Source organism: Phragmites australis, chromosome 23, assembly GCF_958298935.1.
Source record: "Phragmites australis chromosome 23, lpPhrAust1.1, whole genome shotgun sequence".
NCBI classification, from domain to species: domain Eukaryota; kingdom Viridiplantae; phylum Streptophyta; class Magnoliopsida; order Poales; family Poaceae; genus Phragmites; species Phragmites australis.
The window spans coordinates 563998-591482 of record NC_084943.1 but is presented as its reverse complement, the minus strand read 5'-3'; the positions used below and the strand labels follow the sequence as shown (position 1 = coordinate 591482).

General features: G+C 52.5%; 2 protein-coding genes across 2 annotated transcripts; both read right to left on the bottom strand.

Moving 5' to 3' along the window:
• Positions 1-267: 267 nt before the first annotated feature.
• Positions 268-20504, bottom strand: LOC133906101 (uncharacterized). The gene is made up of 3 exons (XM_062347887.1): positions 20393-20504; positions 957-1049; positions 268-481 (listed from the first exon to the last, which is right to left on the bottom strand). Exons 1-3 carry the CDS (start codon positions 20465-20467, stop codon positions 347-349), a joined length of 303 nt encoding a protein of 100 aa, XP_062203871.1. The 5' UTR covers positions 20468-20504; the 3' UTR covers positions 268-346.
• Positions 20505-21986: 1482 nt separating this feature from the next.
• On the bottom strand, positions 21987-23466 carry LOC133906797 (uncharacterized). Its single transcript, XM_062348812.1, has 5 exons — positions 23337-23466; positions 23033-23188; positions 22534-22664; positions 22151-22441; positions 21987-22058 (listed from the first exon to the last, which is right to left on the bottom strand). The coding sequence occupies exons 1-5, from the start codon at positions 23359-23361 to the stop codon at positions 21987-21989; spliced, it is 675 nt and encodes a 224-aa protein (XP_062204796.1). The 5' UTR covers positions 23362-23466.
• Positions 23467-27485: the final 4019 nt, after the last annotated feature.

Genomic DNA, 27485 nt, shown 5'->3' with positions numbered 1-27485 from the left:
CCCCCACACTGTACATGTTGTCGTGATTATGAAAAGACTATTAAATGACAGCAAACCTTTATGACCCAATTCTACCATTATCTAAGGATGCACTCACATTATCTTCAGACTGTCATCACTACAACTGCTCACGGTGACCATAGCTGCTTGTACTGTATCCATCTATAATTGAAACAAACCTCATCAATCATCAAAAAAAAAAAAAGACATACAAGTCTCGAAAGTATTCTTTTTTAACACAAACCTGTTTTGGAATGACTGGTCACATTCATCAGAGGCAACCGCTTGTACATTCAGTTTTGCTACAAATGTAGTTTTATCTGTGGGTCTTTGTACAACTGCCTACTTAGTTGTACATAGAAAGAATTAACATTGTAACCAAATAATTATAACTATTGTAGTTAGTCACACTAACCTGGAGTGTCACTGTATTCAGTGTACCCGTTGCAGCCTCCAGTTTATCTAGAAGCATCGCAGTAAACTGAGAAAAGAACAAAATAGACAGGTATCAGCTCCAGAGTGTGATCAGGATCTCCCATGAAAATGCTACAAGAACATATTCAAATTCTTCAACCAAAGTGCATTAGAAGCACAGCGATGTGGGGACGAAGTGATGAGTAATAGAACACAAGTGATATCAGTAGATGATAGAATGTCGAGGGTAATTTTCTACTGTATTAAGTCATTGTAAACATATGGATGAGTCGGCACATTCTCATGAAATGAAATGCCACATAGTGCAGCACAAGGAATAAAAGTTTCTTCCCACTTGATTACCATTTTAGGACTTTATCACTTTCATACGATTAATAGAACAGTCGTATGAATTCATCAAGTTGTAAAAAGGGTACAAAATCTTATATGAATTCATCCTCATCTAAGACGGATACATTAACCCAAAACTTTTGCAAACTGACACACGGGTAGTGATAGTGATTTCTAGACAAATGTAATACCTGTGCTACGGAGTAAAGAATAACCCCATCAAGTTCTGAGATAATATCGCCAACCTCAATCCCTCCACAATTTTCTGTTGATATGTCACAAATCTACAAATGTGCATAGAATTATGTTGATGCAAGCCAAAACGTAAAGATAGTAACCAAGAATAGAAAACATTCTATATGCTCATTTTCTAAATCTTGCAAACATTTATTGAACAAGTTAAACTTGTTAGGTACCTGTCCCAACAAAAATAAAACACAAATACACAATGAAGATGCATAGCGTAAATAGGCGAGGAATAAAATTACAGTTTCATAAAGTAAAAGCACCTGAATATAAATGGTATTGAAATGAACATAACATTTGTCGGAGAGTGAACTCCTGTCGCAGGGATCCCGAGAGACCCCTTTTTAGAGATTCGGCCGGGGGGATGATCCTGGAAAAACTTGTTTGGGAAATAAGCGGGAACGGAAATAAATGCGATGGCTGGCGGGAGACGATCACCCTAATGCAAGAAAAAGTGGGTACGCCGGGTTTTAGACAGGTTCGGGCCGCACGGAGGCGTAACACCCTACTCCTGTATGAGCACTATATTTATCCTTGAAGGGAATTCTTCAAGGAGGTATCTGGTTCTAAGGGGAGAGCTGTTTACAAAGAGCTTGAGGCTCTTATGTTCTAGCTTAACTTGAGCTGGTTCGAGTGTCTGTCGATCTATCTTTGGCCTGGTTCGTCGGAGATTGTTGGTCGTCTGGTGGTCGGGGGCCTTTTGCTCCTTGCTTTTAGTGTTCTCCATCCTTTCCTTTTATAGGCGCGCCGACCTCAACATATCCTGAATGGGAAAGAGGGGACGCGAATGCCAAGGTGCCACGGAGAAAGGCGTAATCATTTCATTTTGGCGAAGTGACAGGGGCGGTGGAGAAATGCGGCGCGCATTCGACCACCAGCCGCTGCGGAAGCCTCGGGGCACCCTAAAAGGGGCCCACTGATCAGCCTCAGAGGTGCCCAGTGCGCCCACCCTGTCTTGTTCTTCTGCCAGGGCAGGGTGGCAGGCGGAGTGCTTCGATTCTGGCAACGTTATCCCGAGGCACCTGGATGAAACGGGACGGGACCCGTGCATTTAATGGACCCACGGCCCCCTGCTAGTGGTCTGACACTGGGGCGTGGGCAGCTGAGAATGTCAGGATGTCAGGATGTCAGACCGCGCGTGCCTATTAAATGCGGCATTGGGCCTTTGACTGGATGACACCCTGACGACGGGACCCTTCGGGTCGTTGAATGATCTTGCGCGAACCTTCGGGGCACCGAGTCCTCGGGGGCTGCCACGTGCAGCCCCGAGCACTCTCTCCCGAGCACTTCGGTGGGACCTTCGGGGCACCGAGTCCTCGGGGGCTGCCACGTGCAGCCCCGAGCACTTTCTCCCGAGCACTTCGGTGGGACCTTCGGGGCACCGAGTCCTCGGGGGCTGCCACGTGCAGCCCCGAGCACTCTCTCCCGAGCACTTTGGTGGGGCCTTCGGGGCACCGAGTCCTCGGGGGCTGCCACGTGCAGCCCCGAGCACTCTCTCCCGAGCACTTTGGTGGGGCCTTCGGGGCACCGAGTCCTCGGGGGCTGCCACGTGCAGCCCCGAGCACTCTCTCCCGAGCACTTTGGTGGGGCCTTCGGGGCACCGAGTCCTCGGGGGCTGCCACGTGCAGCCCCGAGCACTCTCTCCCGAGCACTTTGGTGGGGCCTTCGGGGCACCGAGTCCTCGGGGGCTGCCACGTGCAGCCCCGAGCACTCTCTCCCGAGCACTTCGGTCTTAGTATTTGGACCCTGCAGATCATCGGGGAACTAGGGTGTTCGGGAACCAGAGGCGGCGGCCCCGAGCACCTTCTCCCGGGACTTAGCTTTTTCTTACCTCGCAGGGTGGTGACATGTGGTGGATACCCGGCCTGGCCTCGGGACTTAGGGACCCCTGGTTCTGAATACACCGACAACATTATTGCAAAGTTAGACGGTTCATGCTACAAAGTTGTGATGCCCTCCATATCCAAGAAATAGGAACAGGCTTATGACAAAAGGTCATATATCATCAAACCCACCAATGTCCAATCTAATGGTAGGAGTTATTAACAGAACAAGAATTGAGAAAGACCATCTTATAATAAGTGTATTGGCACTAATGTAACTTCTTGGTCAAGTGTCCAAATTTGGTAGTTCAATAACAGATAGCAGTAAAGAATGCAAGACAAAGGGAACCGAAAAAACTAAATTGAAAGAACTAAGGTAATGGATAACTTCTAACAGTGAAACGAGCAGGGAAAAGAGGAAGAAAACCATTTTTTAATTACCTTTTTATATTGTCCATTTCTAATATAGTTGGTTAATAGTTATTACTTCACAGGAGAACTAATGATGGTCGATGGATATCAATAATTTGGTCATACGCTGAAAATTGATGATTGGGACAAAAAAAAAATTTACTCCCTACAGTCACAAAAAAGTGGCGTTTTGGACATTGTCGGTGTATTCAGAACCAGGGGTCCCTAAGTCCCGAGGCCAGGCCGGGTATCCACCACATGTCACCACCCTGCGAGGTAAGAAAAAGCTAAGTCCCGGGAGAAGGTGCTCGGGGCCGCCGCCTCTGGTTCCCGAGCACCCTAGTTCCCCGATGATCTGCAGGGTCCAAATACTAAGACCGAAGTGCTCGGGAGAGAGTGCTCGGGGCTGCACGTGGCAGCCCCCGAGGACTCGGTGCCCCGAAGGCCCCACCAAAGTGCTCGGGAGAGAGTGCTCGGGGCTGCACGTGGCAGCCCCCGAGGACTCGGTGCCCCGAAGGCCCCACCAAAGTACTCGGGAGAGAGTGCTCGGGGCTGCACGTGGCAGCCCCCGAGGACTCGGTGCCCCGAAGGTCCCACCGAAGTGCTCGGGGCTGCACGTGGCAGCCCCCGAGGACTCGGTGCCCCGAAGGTCCCACCGAAGTGCTCGGGAGAAAGTGCTCGGGGCTGCACGTGGCAGCCCCCGAGGACTCGGTGCCCCGAAGGTCCCACCGAAGTGCTCGGGAGAGAGTGCTCGGGGCTGCACGTGGCAGCCCCCGAGGACTCGGTGCCCCGAAGGTTCGCGCAAGATCATTCAACGACCCGAAGGGTCCCGTCGTCAGGGTGTCATCCAGTCAAAGGCCCAATGCCGCATTTAATAGGCACGCGCGGTCTGACATCCTGACATCCTGACATTCTCAGCTGCCCACGCCCCAGTGTCAGACCCTGCCATGCACTAGCAGGGGGCCGTGGGTCCATTAAATGCACGGGTCCCGTCCCGTTTCATCCAGGTGCCTCGGGATAACGTTGCCAGAATCGAAGCACTCCGCCTGCCACCCTGCCCTGGCAGAAGAACAAGACAGGGTGGGCGCACTGGGCACCTCTGAGGCTGACCGGTGGGCCCCTTTTAGGGCGCCCCGAGGCTTCCGCAGCGGCTGGTGGTCGAATGCGCGCCGCATTTCTCCACCGCCCCTGTCACTTCACCAAAATGAAATGATTACGCCTTTCTCCGTGGCACCTTGGCATTCGCGTCCCCTCTTTCCCATTCAGGATATGTTGAGGTCGGCGCGCCTATAAAAGGAAAGGATGGAGAACACTAAAAGCAAGGAGCAAAAGGCCCCCGACCACCAGACGACCAACAATCTCCGACGAACCAGGCCAAAGATAGATCGACAGACACTCGAACCAGCTCAAGTTAAGCTAGAACATAAGAGCCTCAAGCTCTTTGTAAACAGCTCTCCCCTTAGAACCAGATACCTCCTTGAAGAATTCCCTTCAAGGATAAATATAGTGCTCATACAGGAGTAGGGTGTTACGCCTCCGTGCGGCCCGAACCTGTCTAAAACCCGGCGTACCCACTTTTTCTTGCATTAGGGTGATCGTCTCCCGCCAGCCATCGTATTTATTTCCGTTCCCGCTTATTTCCCAAACAAGTTTTTCCAGGATCATCCCCCCGGCCGAATCTCTAAAAAGGGGTCTCTCGGGATCCCTGCGACAGGAGTTCACTCTCCGACAGCTGGCGCACCAGGTAGGGGGGAATATCCCTGGATTGTTTGTTTCACTTTTTTCTCCACAGGAAAAGATGGTAGGTGGGCACCGTCTCCAGCGTTCCGGCTCCACTTCCAGTAACGGAACGCTGCCCCACGAAGAAAGCCCCGTCGCTGCTGCGTACCCGCGGCAGCCGCCATCCACGCGTGCGGCTTTTCCCGCCCAAGGGGATCAAGGCGCTGGGCCCATCAGCGCCGCCGCCGCTGCCAACGTACTTTCCGACCCCCAGCAGGTGGTCGGGACCCCGGCCGCCAGGTCTGCCTCTGGACCACGTCGGGTGCCGCCTCGGTGCAGGCTCGCTTTCAGTGAGGCCAGCCCAGGGAGCGCGTTGCTGGCAGCACAAGCTCTCCTCAGACACCCGCCCATTCAGGCCACGCCAAACACTCCGGAAGGCCGGTGGATGCAAGACGTCGTCGCTTTGGTCGGCACTGCTCGTCGCCAGGTGCAGGCCGGGAGTCCTCGCGCCACTTCTCAGCACGGTGCCGCCAGAGCCGGCTCCTCAGCGGGCAACACCCGCACGGGCCGAGGGGTCTCCAGGCGGAGTGCCGTCCCCCTGGCCATGTCCGGAGCCCGGGACCTTCGTTTGCACCTTGACGAGCGGAGGGGCCACGAAGATGCCCGAGTCACTCTCGAACGTCAGCGGGAGACCCGGCAGGGGGTTGGGGCAGAGGACCAGGCTTCCTCTCTCCCGGCCCATGACCACCGGGGATCCCCGGCTCGCCGCTTCTCGCCACCAAGAACCCCCGCTCGTGCTGCGGGGTACGGCACCGGTTGCCGTGCCTTCACCACCGAGCTCCGCCGGGTGAGGTGGCCTTCCAAGTTCCGCCCCGAGCTGCCGGAGAAGTACGACGGGTCCATCGACCCCGTCGAGTTCCTCCAGATCTACACGACGGCCGTCCAAGCGGCCGGAGGCAGCGAAAAGGTGATGGTAAACTATTTTCATGTTGCCTTGAGGGGTTCCGCCCGCTCTTGGCTTATGAACTTACCCCCAGGATCTATCAGCTCCTGGGATGACCTGTGCCACCAATTCGTGGCCAACTTTCAGGGCACGTTCGCACGTCCCGGTCTGGAGTGCGACCTCCACGCCGTCCAACAGCAGGAAGGGGAGACGCTACGGTGATTTATACAGCGTTTCAGCCAGGTTCGCAACACTATTCCGCGAGTGGCCCCCCATGCTGTTATTGTTGCTTTTCGGCAGGGCGTCCGTGATGAGCGGATGCTCGAGAAGCTAGGTACGCACGAGATCGAGACCCCTGCGGAGCTTTTCGCACTGGCCGATAAGTGCGCCAAGGCTGCGGAGGCCAGGGCATGGCATGCTCCTCGCCCCGTTTCCGACCAGCCAAGTTCTTCCCGCTCTGATAAGCGGGAAAAGAAAAAGAGAAGGAAGCGCGAGGCCGCTCCCGTTGAGCTAGCCCAAGTCCCCGCTCACAGGGAGCCGCAAGAGCCCGATCGCCGGCAAGAGCGTCGGCCGGGTGCCGATCGGCGCCCCGTCAGGGCCCCTGCTCGGGCTCCTCCTCGGGCCTCTGTGCCCGCGAGGGCCCCGGCACCGGCTAGGGCGTCAGCTCCAGCAAGAGCCCCGGCCCCTGGCCGAGCTCCTATTCCAGCGAGGGTCCCCGCTCCCGCGGGGCCCGAGCCAGGTAAATGGTGTCCCATACACCTGACCAGATGGCACGACCTCACGGAGTGTCGTACGGTCAAAGGACTCGTGGAGCAGCGCCAGAGGGAGCGCGACGAGTCCCACGGAGGAGGCGATGCCGAGGTCGTCCCCAACAACACCGAGCTCGGCTTCCAGGAGCCCGAGCATGCGGTTGCCTTCATCGACGGGGGCGCTTACACACCCTGCTCGCGCCGTGGCATCAAGGTCATGCGGCGCGAAGTCTGCTCGGCAACCCCGAGCGAGGAGGCCACAAGACCCCTGAGGTGGTCGGATGCTCCGATCACGTTCAGCATGGCAGATCACCCCGTCAGTACTGCAGCCGTGGGACGGCTACCTCTGGTTGTGTCTCCCACTATCTGCAATGTTAAGGTCGGCAGAGTGCTGATCGACGGTGGTGCCGGTCTCAACCTCCTTTCCAAGGAGGCTTTTGAGAAGCTGCAAGTATCTTCCCGACGCCTAAAGCCGTCACTCCCTTTCTGTGGAGTAACTCCCGGGCACTCCCTGCCCCTCGGGCAGGTTGAGTTGCCTGTCACATTTGGGAGCCGGGACAACTTCCGCACGGAGTGCGTCCTCTTCGATGTTGCGGAGCTCCCTCTCCCCTACAACGCCATCCTCGGGCGTCCGGCGCTTGCCAAGTTCATGATGGCCGTGCATTATGCATACCTTACGGTTAAGATGCCCGGCCCCGCAGGCTCTATCTCTGTGGTCGCCGACTCCCGCGGCGCCGTCTCCTGCGCCGAACAATCATACATGGCTCTGGTCTCAGCACAGGCCGAGGTTGATGGCTCTTCAGGGGGCCCGGGACCCTCTTCATCCAGACCCCGACTCGCCGCCGACACCTCTGTTCCAACGAAGGAGGTCGAGGTGGGCGAAGGCGCTACCCAGGTTGTCCGAATCGGCAGCGACCTGGGCAGCAAATAGGAAAGCGCGCTCGTCGCCTTCCTCCGGGCTAACGTGGACGTGTTTGCCTGGCAACCGTCCGACATGCCCGGGATCCCTAGGGAGGTGATCGAGCATCACTTGGCCGTGCGTCCGGACGCCCGCCCGGTGAAGCAGAAGGTCCGGCGGCAGGCGCCAGCGCGCCAGGAGTTTATCCGCGAGCAGGTCCGCAAGCTCCTCGACGCCGGATTCATCCGAGAAGTCCTCCACCCCGACTGGCTAGCAAATCCAGTCATCGTCCCGAAGGCCAACGGCAAGCTTCGCATGTGCGTGGACTACACCGACCTTAACAAGGCTTGTCCTAAAGATCCCTTCCCCTTACCTCGCATTGATCAAATCGTAGATTCAACTGCGGGATGTGATCTTTTGTGCTTCCTAGATGCAAACTCTGGGTATCACCAGATTCGCATGGCCGTAGGGGACGAGGAAAAAACTGCTTTTACTACCCCGGTGGGGACTTATTGCTACATGTCAATGCCTTTCGGCCTGCGCAACGCTGGATCATCCTTCCAGCGCGCCATTCGTATCACTCTTAACTCGCAGGTTGGCCGCAACGTCGAGGCCTACATCGACGATCTCGTGGTCAAAACCCGAGACCGCGCCACCCTGCTCGAGGACCTTGCCGAGACTTTCAACAGTCTCCGCTCTACCCGCCTCAAGCTCAACCCGGAGAAATGTGTCTTCGGGGTGCCGGCGGGCAAGCTCCTTGGTTTCTTGGTCTCTGGCCGAGGGATCGAGGTCAATCCAGAGAAGATCCGGGCCATCGAGCAGATGCGACCCCCGGTTCGACTCAAGGAGGTCCAGCGCCTCGCCGGCTGTATGGCCGCCCTCGGGCGCTTCATCTCCAAGCTCGGGGAGCGAGGGCTCCCCCTCTTCAAGCTTCTGAAAAAATCCGGTCATTTTGACTGGACGCCGGAGGCCGAGCAGGCCTTCCGCGACTTAAAGAAGTACCTTACTTCGCCACCCGTGTTGGTGGCTCCTTCTCAAGGTGAGCCCCTGCTGCTTTACGTTTCAGCCACTCCTCAGGTTGTGAGCGTAGTATTGGTGGTGGAGCGAGACGAGTGTTCAGGGCCGGGTGCTGGGTCCCAGCTCCCAGAGGCCCCCGACCACTCACCTGTCCTCGTGGCTCCCCCGGAGCGAGGGGTCGAGCCCGAGCACACTGCTCTTCCCAGCCAAGGAATCGAGCTCGAATGCCCGGCCAACCCCGACCATACCGCCGACCCTGGGAGCTGTGGCAGCCCCCCGGGTGGGGCCACCATCCGGGCCCGCCGGGTACAGCGACCGGTGTACTTCGTCAGCGAGGTCCTCCGGGAGGCCAAGACAAGGTATCCCCAAGCTCAGAAGCTGCTCTATGCCGTGCTCATCGCCTCCCGGAAGCTGCGCCACTACTTCCAGGCGCACAAAGTCTCGGTGGTTACCACTTATCCACTGGGACCCATTCTCCGGAACCGGGAAGGCACCGGGCGCGTTGTCAAATGGGCAGTAGAGCTGGCGGAGTTCGACCTACACTTCGTCAGTCGCCAGGCAATTAAAAGCCAGGCACTCTCCGACTTCTTGGCAGAGTGGACGCCCGTCCCCTGTGTCGTCCCAGAAGAGGTTTCTGCCTATCCCGGGCACGACGCGCCCGGGTACTGGGTCATGCACTTCGACGGCTCCCTCTCGCTGAAAGGCGCAGGGGCCGGAGTGGTTCTCACCTCCCCAACGGGTGAAGAGCTCCGGTACGTCGTACAGTTGCAATTCCGCGCATCCAATAATATGGCGGAGTATGAAGGTCTCATCGCCGGCCTCCGAGCTGCGGTGGGGCTCGGGATTCGCCGCCTCCTGGTCAAAGGGGACTCCCAACTGGTCGTCAACCAGGTGTCCAAGGAGTACCAGTGCACGGATCCTCAAATGGCGGCGTACGTGGCTGCAGTCAGAAAGCTCGAGAGACGCTTCGACGGCCTCGAATTGCGGCATATCTCTCGCCGCGACAATGCTCCGGCCGACGAGCTCTCTCGCCTGGCCTCATCACGTGCGCGCGTCCCTGCCGGAGTCTTTGAAGAAAGACTCGCACGGCCTTCCGTCCTGCCTGCCGAACAGGATGAAGGGGAAACCTCGAACTCAATTCAGGAGACCCCGGCGGTGCCCTCAGTGGGAAGCCCCGTCAGGGCGCCGCCGTCCGACGAGTGCGCTGTGCTCGCCGAATGTTCTCAAGATGCCTCGTGGATGTCTGACATCCGAGGGTACTTGAAAGAAAAGTTCCTACCCGAGGATGAGGCGTCTGCCGAAAGGGTTGCTCGGCAGTCCAAACACTATGCCATTGTGGATGGGGATCTCTACCGACGTAGCGCAGGAGGTATCCTCCTGAAATGCATCTCTCGGGCAGAAGGCGGCGATCTTCTCGCTGAGGTCCATGAGGGCGAGTGCGGTGGCCATTCATCGTTCCGCACGCTGGTCGGGAAAGGCTTCCGGCAAGGTTTCTACTGGCCTACAGCTCTCCAGGATGCTTCCGAGCTGGTTCGGCGCTGCAGGGCATGCCAGTTCCATGCAAAGCAGATTCACCAGCCAGCTCAGGCTCTCCATACCATTCCCCTGTCATGGCCTTTCGCGGTCTGGGGTTTGGACATTCTGGGTCCATTCCCCCGAGCAGTCGGGGGCTATGCATACCTATATGTCGCTATCGACAAATTCACCAAGTGGCCGGAGGCGGTCCCAGTCATCAAGGTGACCAAAAACACGGCGCTCCAGTTTATCCGCGGCATCACTAGCCGCTTTGGCGTCCCGAACCGAATCATCACCGACAATGGCACCCAGTTCACAAGTGCCTTGTTCGGCGACTATTGCGAAGATCTCGGCATCAAGCTCTGCTTCGCTTCCGTCGCTCATCCTCGGAGTAACGGGCAGGTCGAGCGCGCCAACGCGGAGATACTAAAAGGCCTCAAAACCCGGACCTATAACGTGCTCGCTAAGCACGGGAAGGGATGGGTGGACGAGCTGCCAGCCGTGCTATGGGCCAATCGGACTACGCCAAGCCACGCTACCGGGGAGACTCCTTTCTTCCTCGTCTACGGCGCCGAAGCAGTCCTCCCCTCCGAGCTCACTCTGGGCTCCCCTCGAGTGCATGCATACTCTGAGGGTGAGCAGGAGCATCAAAGGCGCGACGACGTAGACTACCTGGAGGAGCGCCGGCGGCGTGCTGCTGTCCGGGCGGCTCGGTACCAGCAGAGTCTGCGGCGTTATCATCTGCGCCATGTCCGGGCCCGGTCTCTCGAGGTGGGGGACCTAGTTCTCCGACGCATCCAGTCGCGCGAAGGAATGAATAAGTTGTCCCCTGTGTGGGAAGGTCCCTTCACCGTGATCGCGGTCCCCCGGGCAGGTTCTTTCAGGTTGGCGATGGAGGAAGGACAGCCACTCCCGAATCCGTGGAACATCGAGCATCTTCGATGCTTCTACCCGTAGATGGTCGTGCTCGCGGTTCAGGTTAGTAAGGCCGGGGGCTTCTCCCCGCCCGAGCAGTCTGAAGGCTTCGCCCCGTGGGGTAAGTCGATGTCACCCAACCTTGTAAATATTGCACATTAAGTTTTTCAATAAGCAATCGCTATATCAAAATACTTTTTCTGGATTCCGTATGTTTAATATGTCTGGTGAGGAGCTCGGTTGTGCGAGAAAAAGTTCGCTCTCTCTTTTTTCCCGCTGACAAAAGAATCCCGATCGGTATGCATGCGAGCAGTCGCCGCTGACCTACGTCCGGCATGGTAGGCTGTGGTGTTCGGTGTCGTGGCAGGCTCCCGGGCACTACCAAGTTTCGGGGTGCTCTGGGTAATCCAATCGCTCGAGCTGCTCGAGTAGTCCGGAGCTCGGGCCCTCGGAGCGGGCTATCGGTGCTCGGTCTGGTCTGTCATACCCGGACGCCACCGAACCATAGGACCTCTAGGTTATGCCTCTGTCCGCTCTTGTTCGCCGGTTTGGGTATTCGAGAGGTCTCGGGTCAAAAACGAGAACAGTCTATAGCAAGTACCGCACTAACAGAGCGCACCAGACAAAGAAATTCTATATTCTCTCTCAAGTCACAGGCTGGCAATCACAAGCAGTTCGGCCGCGAGGGCTTCAATGCCCCGGTCTCTGGTCGGCCCCAAGGGTCTTCGGGTGGTCCTACCACTTAGGCTTGGGTGGTCGAGGCCACCCGACCCTAGGAGCCTCGTATGCCTCTGGGCCCTCGGGCGCTCCGTTGAAAGAATCAAGTCCCCGGGCCCCCGAGCTCGGAAGCACACCCCTCCTGGATCGGTTGGCCGGAAGGCCGACAGCTGTCCGGTGAGTGGTTATATTCAGACAAGTCTGCTTTCAGTAAATTTATGTTCCCGAGCCATTCTCGGGGGCTCTCGCGCTTTAATCTGTTCGGCGAGGTGGTCTCCTTGCACGCAAAAACCCTGCCGCGTGTCTACTTTTTCCCAGAACGACATAGCGGTTTGTAGAAAGGAGTACCGTGCTTGCGATAATGTCTGACCGAAGCCCTTCGTGGTCGTCGTGGTGTTCGGTCTGCTTTTATGGACCCCGAGCACTACCGAGTCCTCGGGTACCCTGGGTAATCCTATCGCTCGAGCTACTCGGGTAGTCCGGAGCTCAGGTCTCGGGGGCAGGTTGTCAGTGCTCGGTCCGGCCCGTTTCAAGCCCGGGCACCACCGGACCGCAAGGACTCTTGGTCGCATTCTCGCCCGCACACGTCTCCCTTCTACTAACTGAGTGGTCGCAAAGTGAAAAAGTGTTCATTAGGCACGGCGTGTTCCGAGCAGGATCGATCTATCTCCCGGGCAAGGGAGTCTGTGTCTTCGTTTCTTAACCTAGGCAGTGCGGACTCGCGAGAGCTTGAGGGCTGGCTGCGCCAACGCCAGCGACCGGAACAACTTCATTTCTCGGGGATGGGAAGGTCGGGAACGGCCCGACTGAGTACTCCCCGGGACTTCCAGGCAGAGCACCAGAAGAAACATCAAACACACAGAGAAATTGGAGTTGCGAGCCCAAGGAAAAGCTGCCATTATATTCACAAGACATATACAAGGCGTTTTCTAAGGGTTCACTCCTAATATTCACTCCTACATCTACAACAAAAGAAAAGAGGGCACAGAAGGCCTAGTCGGCGGCAGAGGCGTCGGCTGAATCCTCCGAGTCGTCCCCGGGGGCTGGCGGCGGCGGCACCTCTCGCCTGAAGCCGGCCACCACCACGGAGGCGGTACTCCTAACCGCTGCCCGGGCGGCCTCCTCCTCAGCCTCGACTACTCCCTCCCGCGCCGGCTCCAATGGGAAGTTCGGGTCCCTGCTTCGGTAGCAGGCCAGGACGTGCTCGGCCACGGCACGTGCCAAGCCACGTCCCTCCCGGGCGGCAAGTTCCTGAACTGCCCAGGGCAGGGTCTCGAGGCGCTCGCAGACCTGCTGCAGCCCCAACACTTGTCGTGCGGGGCCGTCGCCCTTCTTGTCGTCGACAAGCCGTCCGAGACCACCCTTCTCCACGGCCCGTCGCATCCGCCGGAGGATGTCTTCCAGCATATGCTCAAGGTTGACCCGCGAGACAAAGGCGGTCTCGAGCTTCTCCTTGGCGGCCCGCAGCTGTGCCTCGAGTCCCTGGTCCCTGGCCGGACCAGAAGACCCGCCAGCTGCGGTGGGGACGGCAGCCTGCTTCGCCTTGGCCACCATCTCGGACAAGGCGCGCTCACGGGCGGCCAGTTCCGCCTCGTGCTTCGCATTCTCTTCCGCCCTGGTAGCCCCGGCGGCCACCGCAGCAGCAGCTTCGCCCTCTCGGCGACTCAGTTCGCCTTCTCGGCGACTCAGCTCATTCTCCCGCCGGGCCAGCACATCCTCCTGCTGGACCACCGAATCCTCCCGGGCACCGAGTTCAGACGCCGATAGCTCGTTGTCTACTTCCCGGATGGAGACTTCCTCTTCCCAGCGCTTGATTTCTTCTCTGATCTTCCGGAGGTCGTCTTCCCAGCGCTGGAGGTCGGCGCGCGTCTTCTCGGCCGCGCCCTCCCGGCGGGTCAGCTCGGCTTGCCGCTCCTCCGCAGCCTGCTCCCGGGCTGCGACTGCCACCTCCCTCTCCTGCGCCTGCCCCATCCTGGCAAGGGCCTCGGCAGCTTGCTGCCTCGACGGCTCGGCCAAGCGGGCGGCGTCTTCTCGTTCCCGCGCGGCTTCTGCCCGCGCGGTCTTCAGAGTTTCTCGTTCCCGCGCGGCTTCCGCGCGGATGTCTTCTAGGAGCTTCTGCTCCCGCGCGGCTGCCGCACGGGCCTCCTCCTGGGCGCCCGCCAGCTGCGCCTTCTCCAGTGCCAGGCGGGCGCGCTCGGCCTCGAGCTCCCCCTCCTTGGCGTTCACCACTGCGCCCAGCCGCCCAACCGCTACTTGAACGCCTTCAATGGCGGCCAGGAAAAGATCGGCGGGCTGACCGGGCACCGGTGGGGCCCAGGCTTCTCCGCAGAGTGCCTCCAGGGGGGCCGAGCTCTCTGCAGGGCCTTGCACTGCCATCCGCCCCGGGCTCTGCCTGCCCGGGGTAGGCTCCACCGGAGCCAAGTTCTCGGACGGCGGCCGCGTTCCCGCATCGGCCGCCCTGTCCACCGGCCCCGGCAGAACATCCGCCTCCACCGTTATCCGCCCCGGGCTCTCCGCGCCCGGGGTAGGTTCCGTCGGCACCCTTCTTTCGGCTGCCACCTCCGCCTCTCTCCCAGGGGCCGCCACGTCGATTGGCACCTCCGCCGATCCTATGCCGGCCTCCGCCGTCGCAGCGGGTAGGCTCGGCTCTGGCTCCGGCGCCTGCTCTCTCTCCGTCACAGCAGCGCCTGCAGCTGGCCTGCGGGAGACAAGTGAAAGTTGTCAAAACTTAGTTCGGGCCGAAAATGCCCATGGAAAAGCAAGAAAGAAGACTCACCGATACCGCCATTTGGCCGCTGGGAGCCTGATGCCCGGGTCCGGTGCCGTCGGTCCGGACTCCTCCCGCCGCCTCTTCCGCTGGGGGCTCCGCTGAGCCACTACGCAGGCCACGGGCGCCGTCGTGCGAACCTCGGGTGCCGCCGGACGGGTCTCGGTCTCCGCCGTACAGGTCGCAGGCGTCGATGTAGGCCCCATCCGCACCAGGCGCGGCTCCAGCACCGGAAATGCCGCCGCTGTCGTCGGCGACGGCGGAGAATCCGGCACTAGGATCAAGGCCCGGGGTCGCTTTCCCCGGTCTCCCGGCGCCAACTCTTCAACAACTTCAGTGGCGCCCTCCTCTCCGGCACGGCGGCTGCTGCTTGCGGCGGCCCCGTCGCCAGCCCGCGCCGAACTACCAGCGACCTCCTCGCCAAGAAGTTCCTCCAGGCCGGGGAGGTCGGAGGCCTCGGGACTCCGGCTTCGTGGCCGGTCCACGGGCCCCTGGGCATCGAACTCCGGCAGCCCCGCCATGATGGCCACCCGGTTGAGATTGGCGCAGAGCGCCATCTCCGGCCACGGGAGCTCCGCCCGGCTCATGTCCTCCGTCCCGGTGATCACTCGGGTCATCCCTCGCAGCTCCGCCTGCCCCAGATCCCAGCTCGCGCCAATCTGGGTCCTGGTGATGTCCTCCGGCCCGGTGTAGAACCAGCTTGGTCGGGCCCACTCTCGCAAGGGTGCCAACCGACGACGCAGAAAGTCCACAACCACCATGACTGAGGTCAGCCCGGACTCGCGCAGCTCCAAGATGCGCTCCAGCACCGGCTTCAGCCTCGCGTCTTCTGGCGGCGGCGCCTCCCACGTCGATCGCCGAGGTTCCGCCGCCCTCTCTGGCAATTCGAGGCGCTCGTGGGGGTCGATGTCGACGAAGAACCAGTCCCGCCGCCACTCCTCCCACTTGCTGCGCAGCACCTGGGGAATGTAATGATCCCCCAGGCCTTCCCGGAGCCGAAGGTTGCAGCACCCCGCGACGTCCGCCGTGGAGTGCCCCCTCTTCTTCCCCACCGGCCGGAGAACGAAGAAATGGCGAAGCAGCGTCGCCGACGGCATCACCCCCACGAACATTTCGCAGAGATGCGCGAAGACCGCCAACGCCACGACGGAATTGGGGCTTAGGTGCGCCATTTGTATGCCGTACGTCTCCAAAACTTGCAGAAAGAAGGCGGAGAACGGCGGCACTAGCCCCGCCGCCACGAAAGAGGTGAAGAGAACAGTCCGCCCAGGGACGGTCGTCGCCGGCGTCAGAGTCGCCGGCCTCACCACCACGGCACCTTCCTGACCCTCCGGTACCAACAGCTTCCTAATCTTATCCGCCGCCTCCTCGTTCCTCAGACGAGACTCCGGCAAGATGCTGTCCGAAGTCCTATCCCGGTGTCCTCCTCCAACCCTCGTCATCTCAACAGGGTGGAAGGTGTTTTTTGGTGGAGAAGAGGGAGAAGGGAGAATGCTCCGGTCGCCTGGGATTTTCCTGAGGGCTTCGGAGCACCAAAAAGGCAGGAGCGCAAGTGCAAGAGAGCGTAAAAAGGGGAAACGGACCGATCCGTTCCCCCTTTTATATCTCAAAATTCGAAAACTGCCGCCCCAGACGGTTCGCTCGGCGAAGCGTCGCCTCGATCAACGCAACTGTCAGACGAATCTCCCGCCGATCGCGCGATGTCAGCGGTTGCCAGGCGTATTTTCCTCGATCTGCGCGGCGACCGCGCGTGCCGCCCGTATGGTTATCATACCCTTCGGAAGTTGTGTGGACACGCGTCCACTCATTTTCCCGTTGGAACGTACTTGAGGTCTAGGTCCGCAAGGGCCACCTCTCGAAAGCTTGCCACATGGCGTCCGCGCTAGCCTTGGCCTCGGTCGCGACGAAGGGCCCATTCGCAGTCTCCGTCCCATCGGCTACCAACGGGCCCGGGGGCTACTGTCGGTGTATTCAGAACCAGGGGTCCCTAAGTCCCGAGGCCAGGCCGGGTATCCACCACATGTCACCACCCTGCGAGGTAAGAAAAAGCTAAGTCCCGGGAGAAGGTGCTCGGGGCCGCCGCCTCTGGTTCCCGAGCACCCTAGTTCCCCGATGATCTGCAGGGTCCAAATACTAAGACCGAAGTGCTCGGGAGAGAGTGCTCGGGGCTGCACGTGGCAGCCCCCGAGGACTCGGTGCCCCGAAGGCCCCACCAAAGTGCTCGGGAGAGAGTGCTCGGGGCTGCACGTGGCAGCCCCCGAGGACTCGGTGCCCCGAAGGCCCCACCAAAGTACTCGGGAGAGAGTGCTCGGGGCTGCACGTGGCAGCCCCCGAGGACTCGGTGCCCCGAAGGTCCCACCGAAGTGCTCGGGAGAAAGTGCTCGGGGCTGCACGTGGCAGCCCCCGAGGACTCGGTGCCCCGAAGGTCCCACCGAAGTGCTCGGGAGAGAGTGCTCGGGGCTACACGTGGCAGCCCCCGAGGACTCGGTGCCCCGAAGGTTCGCGCAAGATCATTCAACGACCCGAAGGGTCCCGTCGTCAGGGTGTCATCCAGTCAAAGGCCCAATGCCGCATTTAATAGGCACGCGCGGTCTGACATCCTGACATCCTGACATTCTCAGCTGCCCACGCCCCAGTGTCAGACCCTGCCATGCACTAGTAGGGGGCCGTGGGTCCATTAAATGCACGGGTCCCGTCCCGTTTCATCCAGGTGCCTCGGGATAACGTTGCCAGAATCGAAGCACTCCGCCTGCCACCCTGCCCTGGCAGAAGAACAAGACAGGGTGGGCGCACTGGGCACCTCTGAGGCTGACCGGTGGGCCCCTTTTAGGGCGCCCCGAGGCTTCCGCAGCGGCTGGTGGTCGAATGCGCGCCGCATTTCTCCACCGCCCCTGTCACTTCGCCAAAATGAAATGATTACGCCTTTCTCTGTGGCACCTTGGCATTCGCGTCCCCTCTTTCCCATTCAGGATATGTTGAGGTCGGCGCGCCTATAAAAGGAAAGGATGGAGAACACTAAAAGCAAGGAGCAAAAGGCCCCCGACCACCAGACGACCAACAATCTCCGACGAACCAGGCCAAAGATAGATCGACAGACACTCGAACCAGCTCAAGTTAAGCTAGAACATAAGAGCCTCAAGCTCTTTGTAAACAGCTCTCCCCTTAGAACCAGATACCTCCTTGAAGAATTCCCTTCAAGGATAAATATAGTGCTCATACAGGAGTAGGGTGTTACGCCTCCGTGCGGCCCGAACCTGTCTAAAACCCGGCGTACCCACTTTTTCTTGCATTAGGGTGATCGTCTCCCGCCAGCCATCGCATTTATTTCCGTTCCCGCTTATTTCCCAAACAAGTTTTTCCAGGATCATCCCCCGGCCGAATCTCTAAAAAGGGGTCTCTCGGGATCCCTGCGACAGGAGTTCACTCTCCGACAGACATCGACATGATCGACAAAATACAATTTTGACTATAATTTCTATTAAAATATATCCACAAACCAAAGCAAAGTTATATAATTATGAAACTACATTTTAAGACAACTCTACTCATACCATTTTCAAATGTTCAGTCTTAATATACAAAAAGTCATCAATGATCAAAGTTTTGATTGATTAAATGCACGCAACCCAAAATGTCACCCTTTTGTGACTGGTGCGAGAAGTTGTACAAAGTACAAACAGAATGTGCCATCATAAGTGCAATTGTAAATTTACTGCATAAAATAAATAACTTCTGTCAGGTAATTGTTACGATGAGAACCTAACCTCGTTTTTTGTCTAATCTCGTAATAATTAAGGATAACTGGTTTCCTATTTTTATCAGATAACAAGATTGTTATTTTCTCATCATGAGCACGTAGCTGCTAATGGGCATGGATATATTCAGATTTGCAGATTAGGCCTCACCTATAGCCTATTTTGTATGGTTGAAAAAATATACTTTCAAACTTTGTGCTGGATCTGGGTTACACCCAGGCATCTTAAGTCTTAAAAATACTCATCAAGAATGTCCACTAGTTCTGCATTTTCTCAGAAATAAAGGAATTTAAGTTCTTTCATCGCTATAGGACTTTTCTCAGAGATATTCTTTTGCATGTATATCTTATCTAATCATCTTAACAAAGTATGTATCTGATATGGATTGATTAGGGTAGATGAAATAGCACGAAGGAACAGCCTAGTCATCCTCCTGTCGAAGGTTTTGACTCCTCTTTAGGTTTCTTCTTGCTTGACTATAATGGGTGTTACGCCCTCCTTTATATAGGAACGGCTCTAACAATCTAAACAAACAAATCTTATCTCCCTAACAATCCTATTTCTAACCCGGGCTACTACAGTACCGTCAGTGAACAGTAATTCAAGGCCATACAAACTAACTAACAAACTATATATCAGGCCTAAGGCCCAGCCCATAACATTACAGCACCCCTCCAAGACAGCTTGTCCTCGAGCTATGGTGGTAGCTTGAGCTCTTGGCGTTGCAGGACCGAAGGCAACGATGGATGCAAAGAATCTTGTGCGTGCTCAACCAGCTGCCGAAGGTCGATGTTGCCCGGTGTTGGTGAAGAGAGCAGCACACGTGGTACATTATATGGGCAGCGCGCAGCACAGGGACTGCCTATGTGCACGTGGATAGACGGCTCGCGTCCTGGGCAACGGCGGCGACCGGATCCGACTCACGGCGGTGGGAGCAGTCCCGACGGCGTCGGGTCTTGACTCGGCGGAGAGGTAGCCCGGTGTGACGACAAGCTGGAGGCGGTCGGCGCGACAACGAGTGAGGTCCAACGGAAGAGGCGAGCGGGGTCGAGCGAGCGGCGCCGGGAAGCTGGGCCAGCGACGTCGGGTGGGTCTAGTGGAGATCCGACGGAGGCTGCGCCAGCGGATGAACGACGGGCAGTTGGGCAGACCCACGTGGGACCGAGTGGGTGGCTCCGGGAGGCCGCCACAAAGGAAGGGCGACCAGGGGCCCTGAGTAGAGGCGTGTCGGTACATACGGCACCGGGAATCTCGCGCCGGGCAGACGTGGCATTCGCGCGGACGCAGTGGAAAGCAGCTTCGCAGAGCTGGACAACGTCCTCCACTGTTTGCTCCTCGTGGAAGAAAAAGTCATCGAGGTTGAGGTCCATCGCGTCCTCCACCGATTGTTCCTCGCTAAAGGACCAATTAGCATAGTGTTGCGTCGGGAATTCCGTATAGTGCAGTTCGTGGAGGCAAAACTTTGCAGTGGCAGAATCCATGGAGGTGCAGGACCAAAGGTCTCTGATACCAAATGATATGGATTGACTAGGGTAGATAGAATAGCAGAAAGAAATAGGCTAGTCGCCCTCCTCTCGGAGGCTCTGACTACTCCTTAGGTTTCTTCTTGCTTAACTACAATGAGTGTTATGCTCTTCTTTATATAGAGCGGTCCTAACAATCTAAACTAATAAATCTTATCTCCCTAACAATCTTATCTCTAACCTAGGCTACAGTACCGCGTTGCTACAGTATCATCGGTGAACAGTAATTCCAACCCAAACAAACTATACCTCAGGCCCAAGGTCCAGCCCATAACAGTATCTTATCTGAACTAACACACACGCACAAGTGGCGTTGCTCTTTCAGATCAACTAGAAGACTTAAGAGTGAAATGAGTGGCTCCTGCAAGCTGTTCCTTGTACATGCTTACACCATTAATCACAAGTTCGGAGTGCTCGTTATATCAAGGTACAGATATTCTACACCAAGTAAATTGTCATTCAGTGTGCACTAAAACGCTTAAAATGACAGTCAAAACTCAGGACAATAGGAACATTCTAAAACTAACATATTGATTAATGAGAAAAAGATAAGCAGCTAACGCAATACATAATTAGTGATCTAGATGGATTAAATGCAATAAAATTAGAGGATTTTGTGTGTTGCGTACCTTGTTTACCAGAATTCCAGAAGGCAGCCTACCAAATTTGCAGCATATGCTTTCCAGAACATGTAGGTCCAGCATGTGAAGAGCTTGTCCCCTTATGGAAAGACATGGTAATGTTCTGCAGTCATCATAAAATTTATCTATCAATATCAATGATAATAATGGTATATCAAGTATATCTTTCGTACTGTAGGCCTAACTTGCCAAGATATCTTTGTGACTGTAGGCCTAAGTTGTAAGATATCCATACGTTTCTTTGTTAAAGAATGTTTTAGAATCTAGGTATCACTCTTTTCAAAATTGTTGAGAAATTCGAAATTGGCCATATGAAAGTATATCACAAGATTTGACGTTAAGAATACTTGCATAACATCATTGTTATGTTAATTCATAATAACATAACCAATTATCAACATTAAAACAGAGACTGGAAAGCCTAACAACATTAAAAGAAGCATGGTAGGCCAAGGGAACGACTACAGGTCAGAGATCTTTTAAATAAGATTGGATTCATCCTGTTCCTGTTCCTACAAGTAGCAACAACAACAACAGCTTTTATCCCAAACAAATAGGATAGGTTAGAGATGAAACCCATAAAATCCAACTAAAAAGATGATTACTTTCCTACAAGTAGCAACAAGTAGTATGTTCCTAAACCTTGGAAAACATTACGGTGCACAACAAAGTCTAACACTACACATCAAACCCATGTATTTTGCAAACATTATTTTGAAAAGGCACTTCAATATTTATTAGTAATCACCAATGAGATAATATCCAGAATCACAACAAAAATGCATGAAAACCAGGCAATACTCAATGCACAGTGACAGTAACATATTATAGGTTCAAGGGTGTTAGCCTATAATTGGAAAATAGAAAATAATCACTGGACTACTGGAGGACAAGAATATTATAGTGAAGCGACTAGTTGACACTTCCGCAGTATAGCCTCAAAAATAGTTGAAACCAATCTTGCTGCCACAGCATCTCAGAGTAAGCGAAGAACTATACAAAAAGAATCCAGCTTGCCAATACACTTGCACGCGTATACAGTAGCCAACACGTGTTTTTGGCGCAAATAACAGACAAGAAAGATTTGCAAGAACAAAGTTAAATTTTACACTGGAGAGGATACTACCAAAATCCAAAAAGTTATAATGAAAGTTAAAGAAGTTAAAGAAAAATAGTATACTTGGACTTCTTGAAGTATTTCAGGCATCTTGCTGCAATCTCAACAGGCAAAAACGGAGTAGTTTCCCGGTAGGAAAAAGTGATGCCAAGGAATCTTTTTTGAGAATCCATGACAGGCCCACCTATGAATTCCTGGCACAAAAAAAAAAAAGATACCACAATAAAATGAGTTGAACCTTCAGTTATGACTTATGTAATAACGGCAAGTGTCATGAAAACAATATAGTAGCAAACATATAAAAAACACAAATAGTCAAAGTTTGTAACAGCGTTAAACCTGATGTCATCACTTCTAAGATTTTACAGCAAAAAAGTGCAAATAAAAATGAATCTAAAATCTGTCAAAATCATGCTGATGATATCACACCAGTGTCTAGTGCTACATAATTTTTTTCCTAACTCATCACACTATAACTAATATGACATGCTCATATTTAACTTTGTTTTCCATGTTTGAAATGAAGTACCAGGAATGCTACAATAAATCAATGTAGCTAACAGCAAAATGCAGCTAGGAAGTCAGAAACCATATCTAGATATCAAAATGTAGCTACAAAGTCATGTTACCTGACTGACATCACACGTACAGACCAAGAGCTCATTGCAGTCTAACTCGCTCTTTTTACGGACCAGATAGCCATGCCTCATCAGAAAAGCTTTTGAGTCGATGTCCCGACCTAGAGCAACTACAGGCCTAGGCTGCAAGGAATAACGTTCTGGGAGGTCACTGAGTTCCACCACAGGAAGATATATCCGAGACTCCGAAGACTTAATAGTCACAATGGCAACATTATAATGCAAATTACACATTGCTAGGGACCCTTCAACAGTTTGTTCATTGTGCAGAACCACTTCGATCTGCAATCGACAAGTTTACAACTAATTATCCACCACAGGAGAGGAGAAAGTCAGCATGAGCAAACAAGTAAAAGAACTGCTGTTGCATTTACCTTAATGGCGCCTTGTTTGTAGGCCTCAAACTGAGTGCCTGGTTTTCTAACCAAAGTAGCAGAGGTAAGTATCCACGTTTCATTGCCCACATGATCAACCATTGTTCCTGAGCAAAACATATGCCTTCCCTCTGTGCAAGCATATTAGAATCAAGAATTGATAATAGAAATGTTTTCCACACTAATATATAAAGATGATGTAGGCAGTGTATTTGTCTAACATCCCACAGACCTACCACACAAAACTGCTAAGAAGAAAAAAAAAATGACACAAATAGACTGTCATTAGTTGCATCAGCCACACAGAGCGGCTGAAAGAAAAACGAAAGGAAAAAAAACTCTTTCCCTGAGCAAACTCAGGATAAAGCTCTGAAGTGCCCTCTTTGTTGCATATCATACTTGCGCAAATGTAATTGGCTTTTTATGGTCGATAGCGACATCGTGTGCTCTGTGATTAGTAATAATAACCGAATGCAAAGGCCTAGATAATTAAAATTACCAGTAGTAGCGGCAAGGAATACAACAGATCTGCGGACTCTGAACACCGATTCAAAGTAATTCCGTCCGTCTTTGGTAAAATCCTCCACACTTTCAGAATCATACTTGACAAATTTGGATTGGGGACCATCGGAATCCGACCAACATGCTCTATGACCTGCTAATACATGGTTAGAGGTGTGAAAGAATTGTGAAATCAATGATGGTATCGAGACCTATGAAGAAAGCACGACTGCCAGAATCATTAGAGGACTCTTTTAATCTAAAACAAAAGGAGCGCATGCATATGTCGGAATTACTTCCACCTCGATGTCCCTTGTGTCGTAGCATCTCTGAGATATGTCGAGACAGAGAAAGAGTTCAGGCCAGATCATCAAGGAAGCAACACAAAATCGAGTTTTAGGGCAACTTTGCCCTAAGGATAATAATCAGAATTGGCAATTGGTCCCAAGCAGATGCAGCAGCACGTCAGATTAATAGCCACCGAAGGGCTAAGAAAAATTGATGCACCAACGAACGACAGACGATAATCGAACCTGCGACTTCCCTCTGCGGAGCCGGATCGGATACATATGGATATCTTTAATTTTAAATTTTTTATTAGAATTGAAGTCGAACACGGATGATGTGAGATACAGATACGGATGTGGATAGTTTCGATCATGAATACGGATCGAATGTGTGATGAGTCAGATGCAAACAATGTTGATCACGAATATTTATTCGGATATTGAGTAAAAGCAACAACCATATATATCACATTTGTTATGATTGTTCGACCATTCCACATATCCAAAACTAAACTACATTAGAGTCCAACAAGCAAATTAGCAATATACTCCTATGTAAAGAGTTATGTTTGAGTGAAATCGAAGAAGTTAAGAGTGTCTAATATGCTGGCTGAAGCTTCTATTAAATATTTGAACTTATTAATAACTACAAATTTGTAGATCTCATAGAGAGCTACAATTTTCATATAAAGATCGTCTCCATCCGACTCCGTATGAAAATGCTAACTCTGGAAGATAGGCTCAGATAATTGTCGAATAGTCTTCGGATATATCTGATTTTATTCACGGATATCCGATATCCGACATGTTACCTGGCTCTCTACATCCGAATCCGATATCCAATACAACTATCCAAATCCGATTCGAGATCCAGTTAGCATCTAAAACGATTTGGACAATAGGGCCGGCCGGAAAAATCCGGCTCATTTTCACCCCTAGGGATATGGTATTAGATATGTTAAGGTGGGTTTGGAATATTGGATTTGTTTGGTTTGAACCCTAACTAGCCCCACCAAACTTTTGTGTCACCAAATTAGAGGCATGACTAAAATTTTAGTAGGATATATGTGTTTGGATTGCAGCCACCATAGTTGCCAAAACTTTGGCAAAGAAGTTTGGCCTCTATTTGGTTTAGTGGCAATTAACCTGCTAACATTTGGTAACTTTTTTTGGTTGGTCTTTGGTTTGGTTCCAATTTTTAGTATGTTGACCTTAAATAATGGACATGTGAGCTTACCTCCTTCTACACTACCACATTAGTTTTGCATGTATGACATTGACATGATCATAAGTCAAATTTATGTGGTACAAGATAATCAGCTAATCTTAGGTAGCATATTACCACACAGTAGGATCAATAACATTCTTAAAAGAAACTTGGATATTCTAGTTTCACATTAAATAAGTTGAGAATCCATACATTAAGAAGCCTATAGATACTACTACATACAGCACATGTCCATGAAAGAAAAGTAAACTTCACATCCAAATTAGCATTCCATCTAGGACTATATAAGGCATCGTAGCCATCCATCGAAGTATAACTATTATAGATAAAATATGGTGCCCCACTTATATTGATAGCTTAGGAGTTCATATCTCACCTACCAGCATACAAAAGGTTACCAAAAGCTTGATCAATTTATGTCAAGTTAGAAAGAAACACCATCACCCCTAGTCTCTGCATGCTAATGCTCAAAGAAGCTAATGACAAACTCATTTAGTATTGCATCAGTCACACTGTTGAGGTAACCGCGAAAGACATCTTGATATGGCTTGACAGATGGGCCACAATCTAAAGCTTGTCCTTAGCTGTGAATGTAAGAGTATTTATCTTCTTCCAAAGATTTGCATAAGGGTTTGTAGGCTCAACAGGTTGCACAGCAGGTTGCACGGGAGCAGGAGGGGTCTTTGCAAGAGAGTTCGCCAACATCACAATTGAAAGGACAATGATGTCGCCTAGAGGGGGGGTGAATAGGTGTTTTTACAAAAATTCAACCCTTTCTACCGTTGGCCTAAACTTGCAGCGGAATATAAACTAACAAGTTTTTCACAAGAGAAAAACCTAAATATGCTAGGCTCAACTAGTGCATAATCACCCTAAATAAGTGTGAAAATTACAATCCTAAGGTGACAAAAATTACTCAATTCTAGCAAGAGATATGCAATAAAACTTAAATTGAAAAAGGCTAAAAACACTGTTCATATACCTGAAATTACTGTTCACCAGAGACTCCGGTGTAGTCCGGATACTCCGGTGTGTACAGGTCCGGAAACTCCGGTAAAGGCCGGATTCTCCAGGTTCTGTACAGAACTGAGCCCGAAACTGAATATAAAGGATGAGTAGAGAGTTCTAGCTCAAACCAAGTGATGTCGTGTGTTCCCGGAGATGATTCCAAGTAGATTTACGAAGAACCTACACACAAATAAGTAGATCGAGCAATATGCACAAAGATTTGAGCAAGAACATAAAAATAAGGAAACAAGAGAAGAGACACAAAGATTTGTTTCCCGAAGTTCTAGATGGTGGGTTTGGAATATTGGATTTGTTTGGTTTGAACCCTAACTAGCCCCACCAAACTTTTGTCTCACCAAATTAGAGGCATGACTAAAATTTTAGTAGGATATATGTGTTTGGATTGCAGCCACCATAGTTGCCAAAACTTTGGCAAAGAAGTTTGGCCTCTATTTGGTTTAGTGGCAATTAACCTGCTAACATTTGGTAACTTTTTTTGGTTGGTCTTTGGTTTGGTTCCAATTTGTAGTATGTTGACCTTAAATAATGGACATGTGAGCTTACCTCCTTCTACACTACCACATTAGTTTTGCATGTATGACATTGACATGATCATAAGTCAAATTTATGTGGTACAAGATAATCAGCTAATCTTAGGTAGCATATTACCACACAGTAGGATCAATAACATTCTTAAAAGAAACTTGGATATTCTAGTTTCACATTAAATAAGTTGAGAATCCATACATTAAGAAGCCTATAGATACTACTACATACAGCACATGTCCATGAAAGAAAAGTAAACTTCACATCCAAATTAGCATTCCATCTAGGACTATATAAGGCATCGTAGCCATCCATCGAAGTATAACTATTATAGATAAAATATGGTGCCCCACTTATATTGATAGCTTAGGAGTTCATATCTCACCTACCAGCATACAAAAGGTTACCAAAAGCTTGATCAATTTATGTCAAGTTAGAAAGAAACACCATCACCCCTAGTCTCTGCATGCTAATGCTCAAAGAAGCTAATGACAAACTCATTTAGTATTGCATCAGTCACACTGTTGAGGTAACCGCGAAAGACATCTTGATATGGCTTGACAGATGGGCCACAATCTAAAGCTTGTCCTTAGCTGTGAATGTAAGAGTATTTATCTTCTTCCAAAGATTTGCATAAGGGTTTGTAGGCTCAACAGGTTGCACAGCAGGTTGCACGGGAGCAGGAGGGGTCTTTGCAAGAGAGTTCGCCAACATCACAATTGAAAGGACAATGATGTCGCCTAGAGGGGGGGTGAATAGGTGTTTTTACAAAAATTCAACCCTTTCTACCGTTGGCCTAAACTTGCAGCGGAATATAAACTAACAAGTTTTTCACAAGAGAAAAACCTAAATATGCTAGGCTCAACTAGTGCATAATCACCCTAAATAAGTGTGAAAATTACAATCCTAAGGTGACAAAAATTACTCAATTCTAGCAAGAGATATGCAATAAAACTTAAATTGAAAAAGGCTAAAAACACTGTTCATATACCTGAAATTACTGTTCACCAGAGACTCCGGTGTAGTCCGGATACTCCGGTGTGTACAGGTCCGGAAACTCCGGTAAAGGCCGGATTCTCCAGGTTCTGTACAGAACTGAGCCCGAAACTGAATATAAAGGATGAGTAGAGAGTTCTAGCTCAAACCAAGTGATGTCGTGTGTTCCCGGAGATGATTCCAAGTAGATTTACGAAGAACCTACACACAAATAAGTAGATCGAGCAATATGCACAAAGATTTGAGCAAGAACATAAAAATAAGGAAACAAGAGAAGAGACACAAAGATTTGTTTCCCGAAGTTCTAGATGGTGGGTTTGGAATATTGGATTTGTTTGGTTTGAACCCTAACTAGCCCCACCAAACTTTTGTCTCACCAAATTAGA

Bases quoted from the DNA above. Each gene is read 5' to 3' on its own strand.
- LOC133906101 (XM_062347887.1), bottom strand. From the start codon at position 20,467: ATGCTGGACCTACATGTTCTGGAAAGCATATGCTGCAAATTTGGTAGG. The intron at 1,050-20,392 runs GTACGCAACACA...GCACATTTGTAG, and splicing joins CTGGAATTCTGGTAAACAAG to ATTTGTGACATATCAACAGA. The intron at 482-956 runs GTATTACATTTG...TTCTTTTCTCAG, and splicing joins TTCTTTACTCCGTAGCACAG to TTTACTGCGATGCTTCTAGA.
- LOC133906797 (XM_062348812.1), bottom strand. From the start codon at position 23,361: ATGCTACGACACAAGGGACATCGAG. The intron at 23,189-23,336 runs GTGGAAGTAATT...ATGTATTAGCAG, and splicing joins ACGACACAAGGGACATCGAG to GTCATAGAGCATGTTGGTCG. The intron at 22,665-23,032 runs GTAATTTTAATT...ATGCTTGCACAG, and splicing joins ATTCCTTGCCGCTACTACTG to AGGGAAGGCATATGTTTTGC.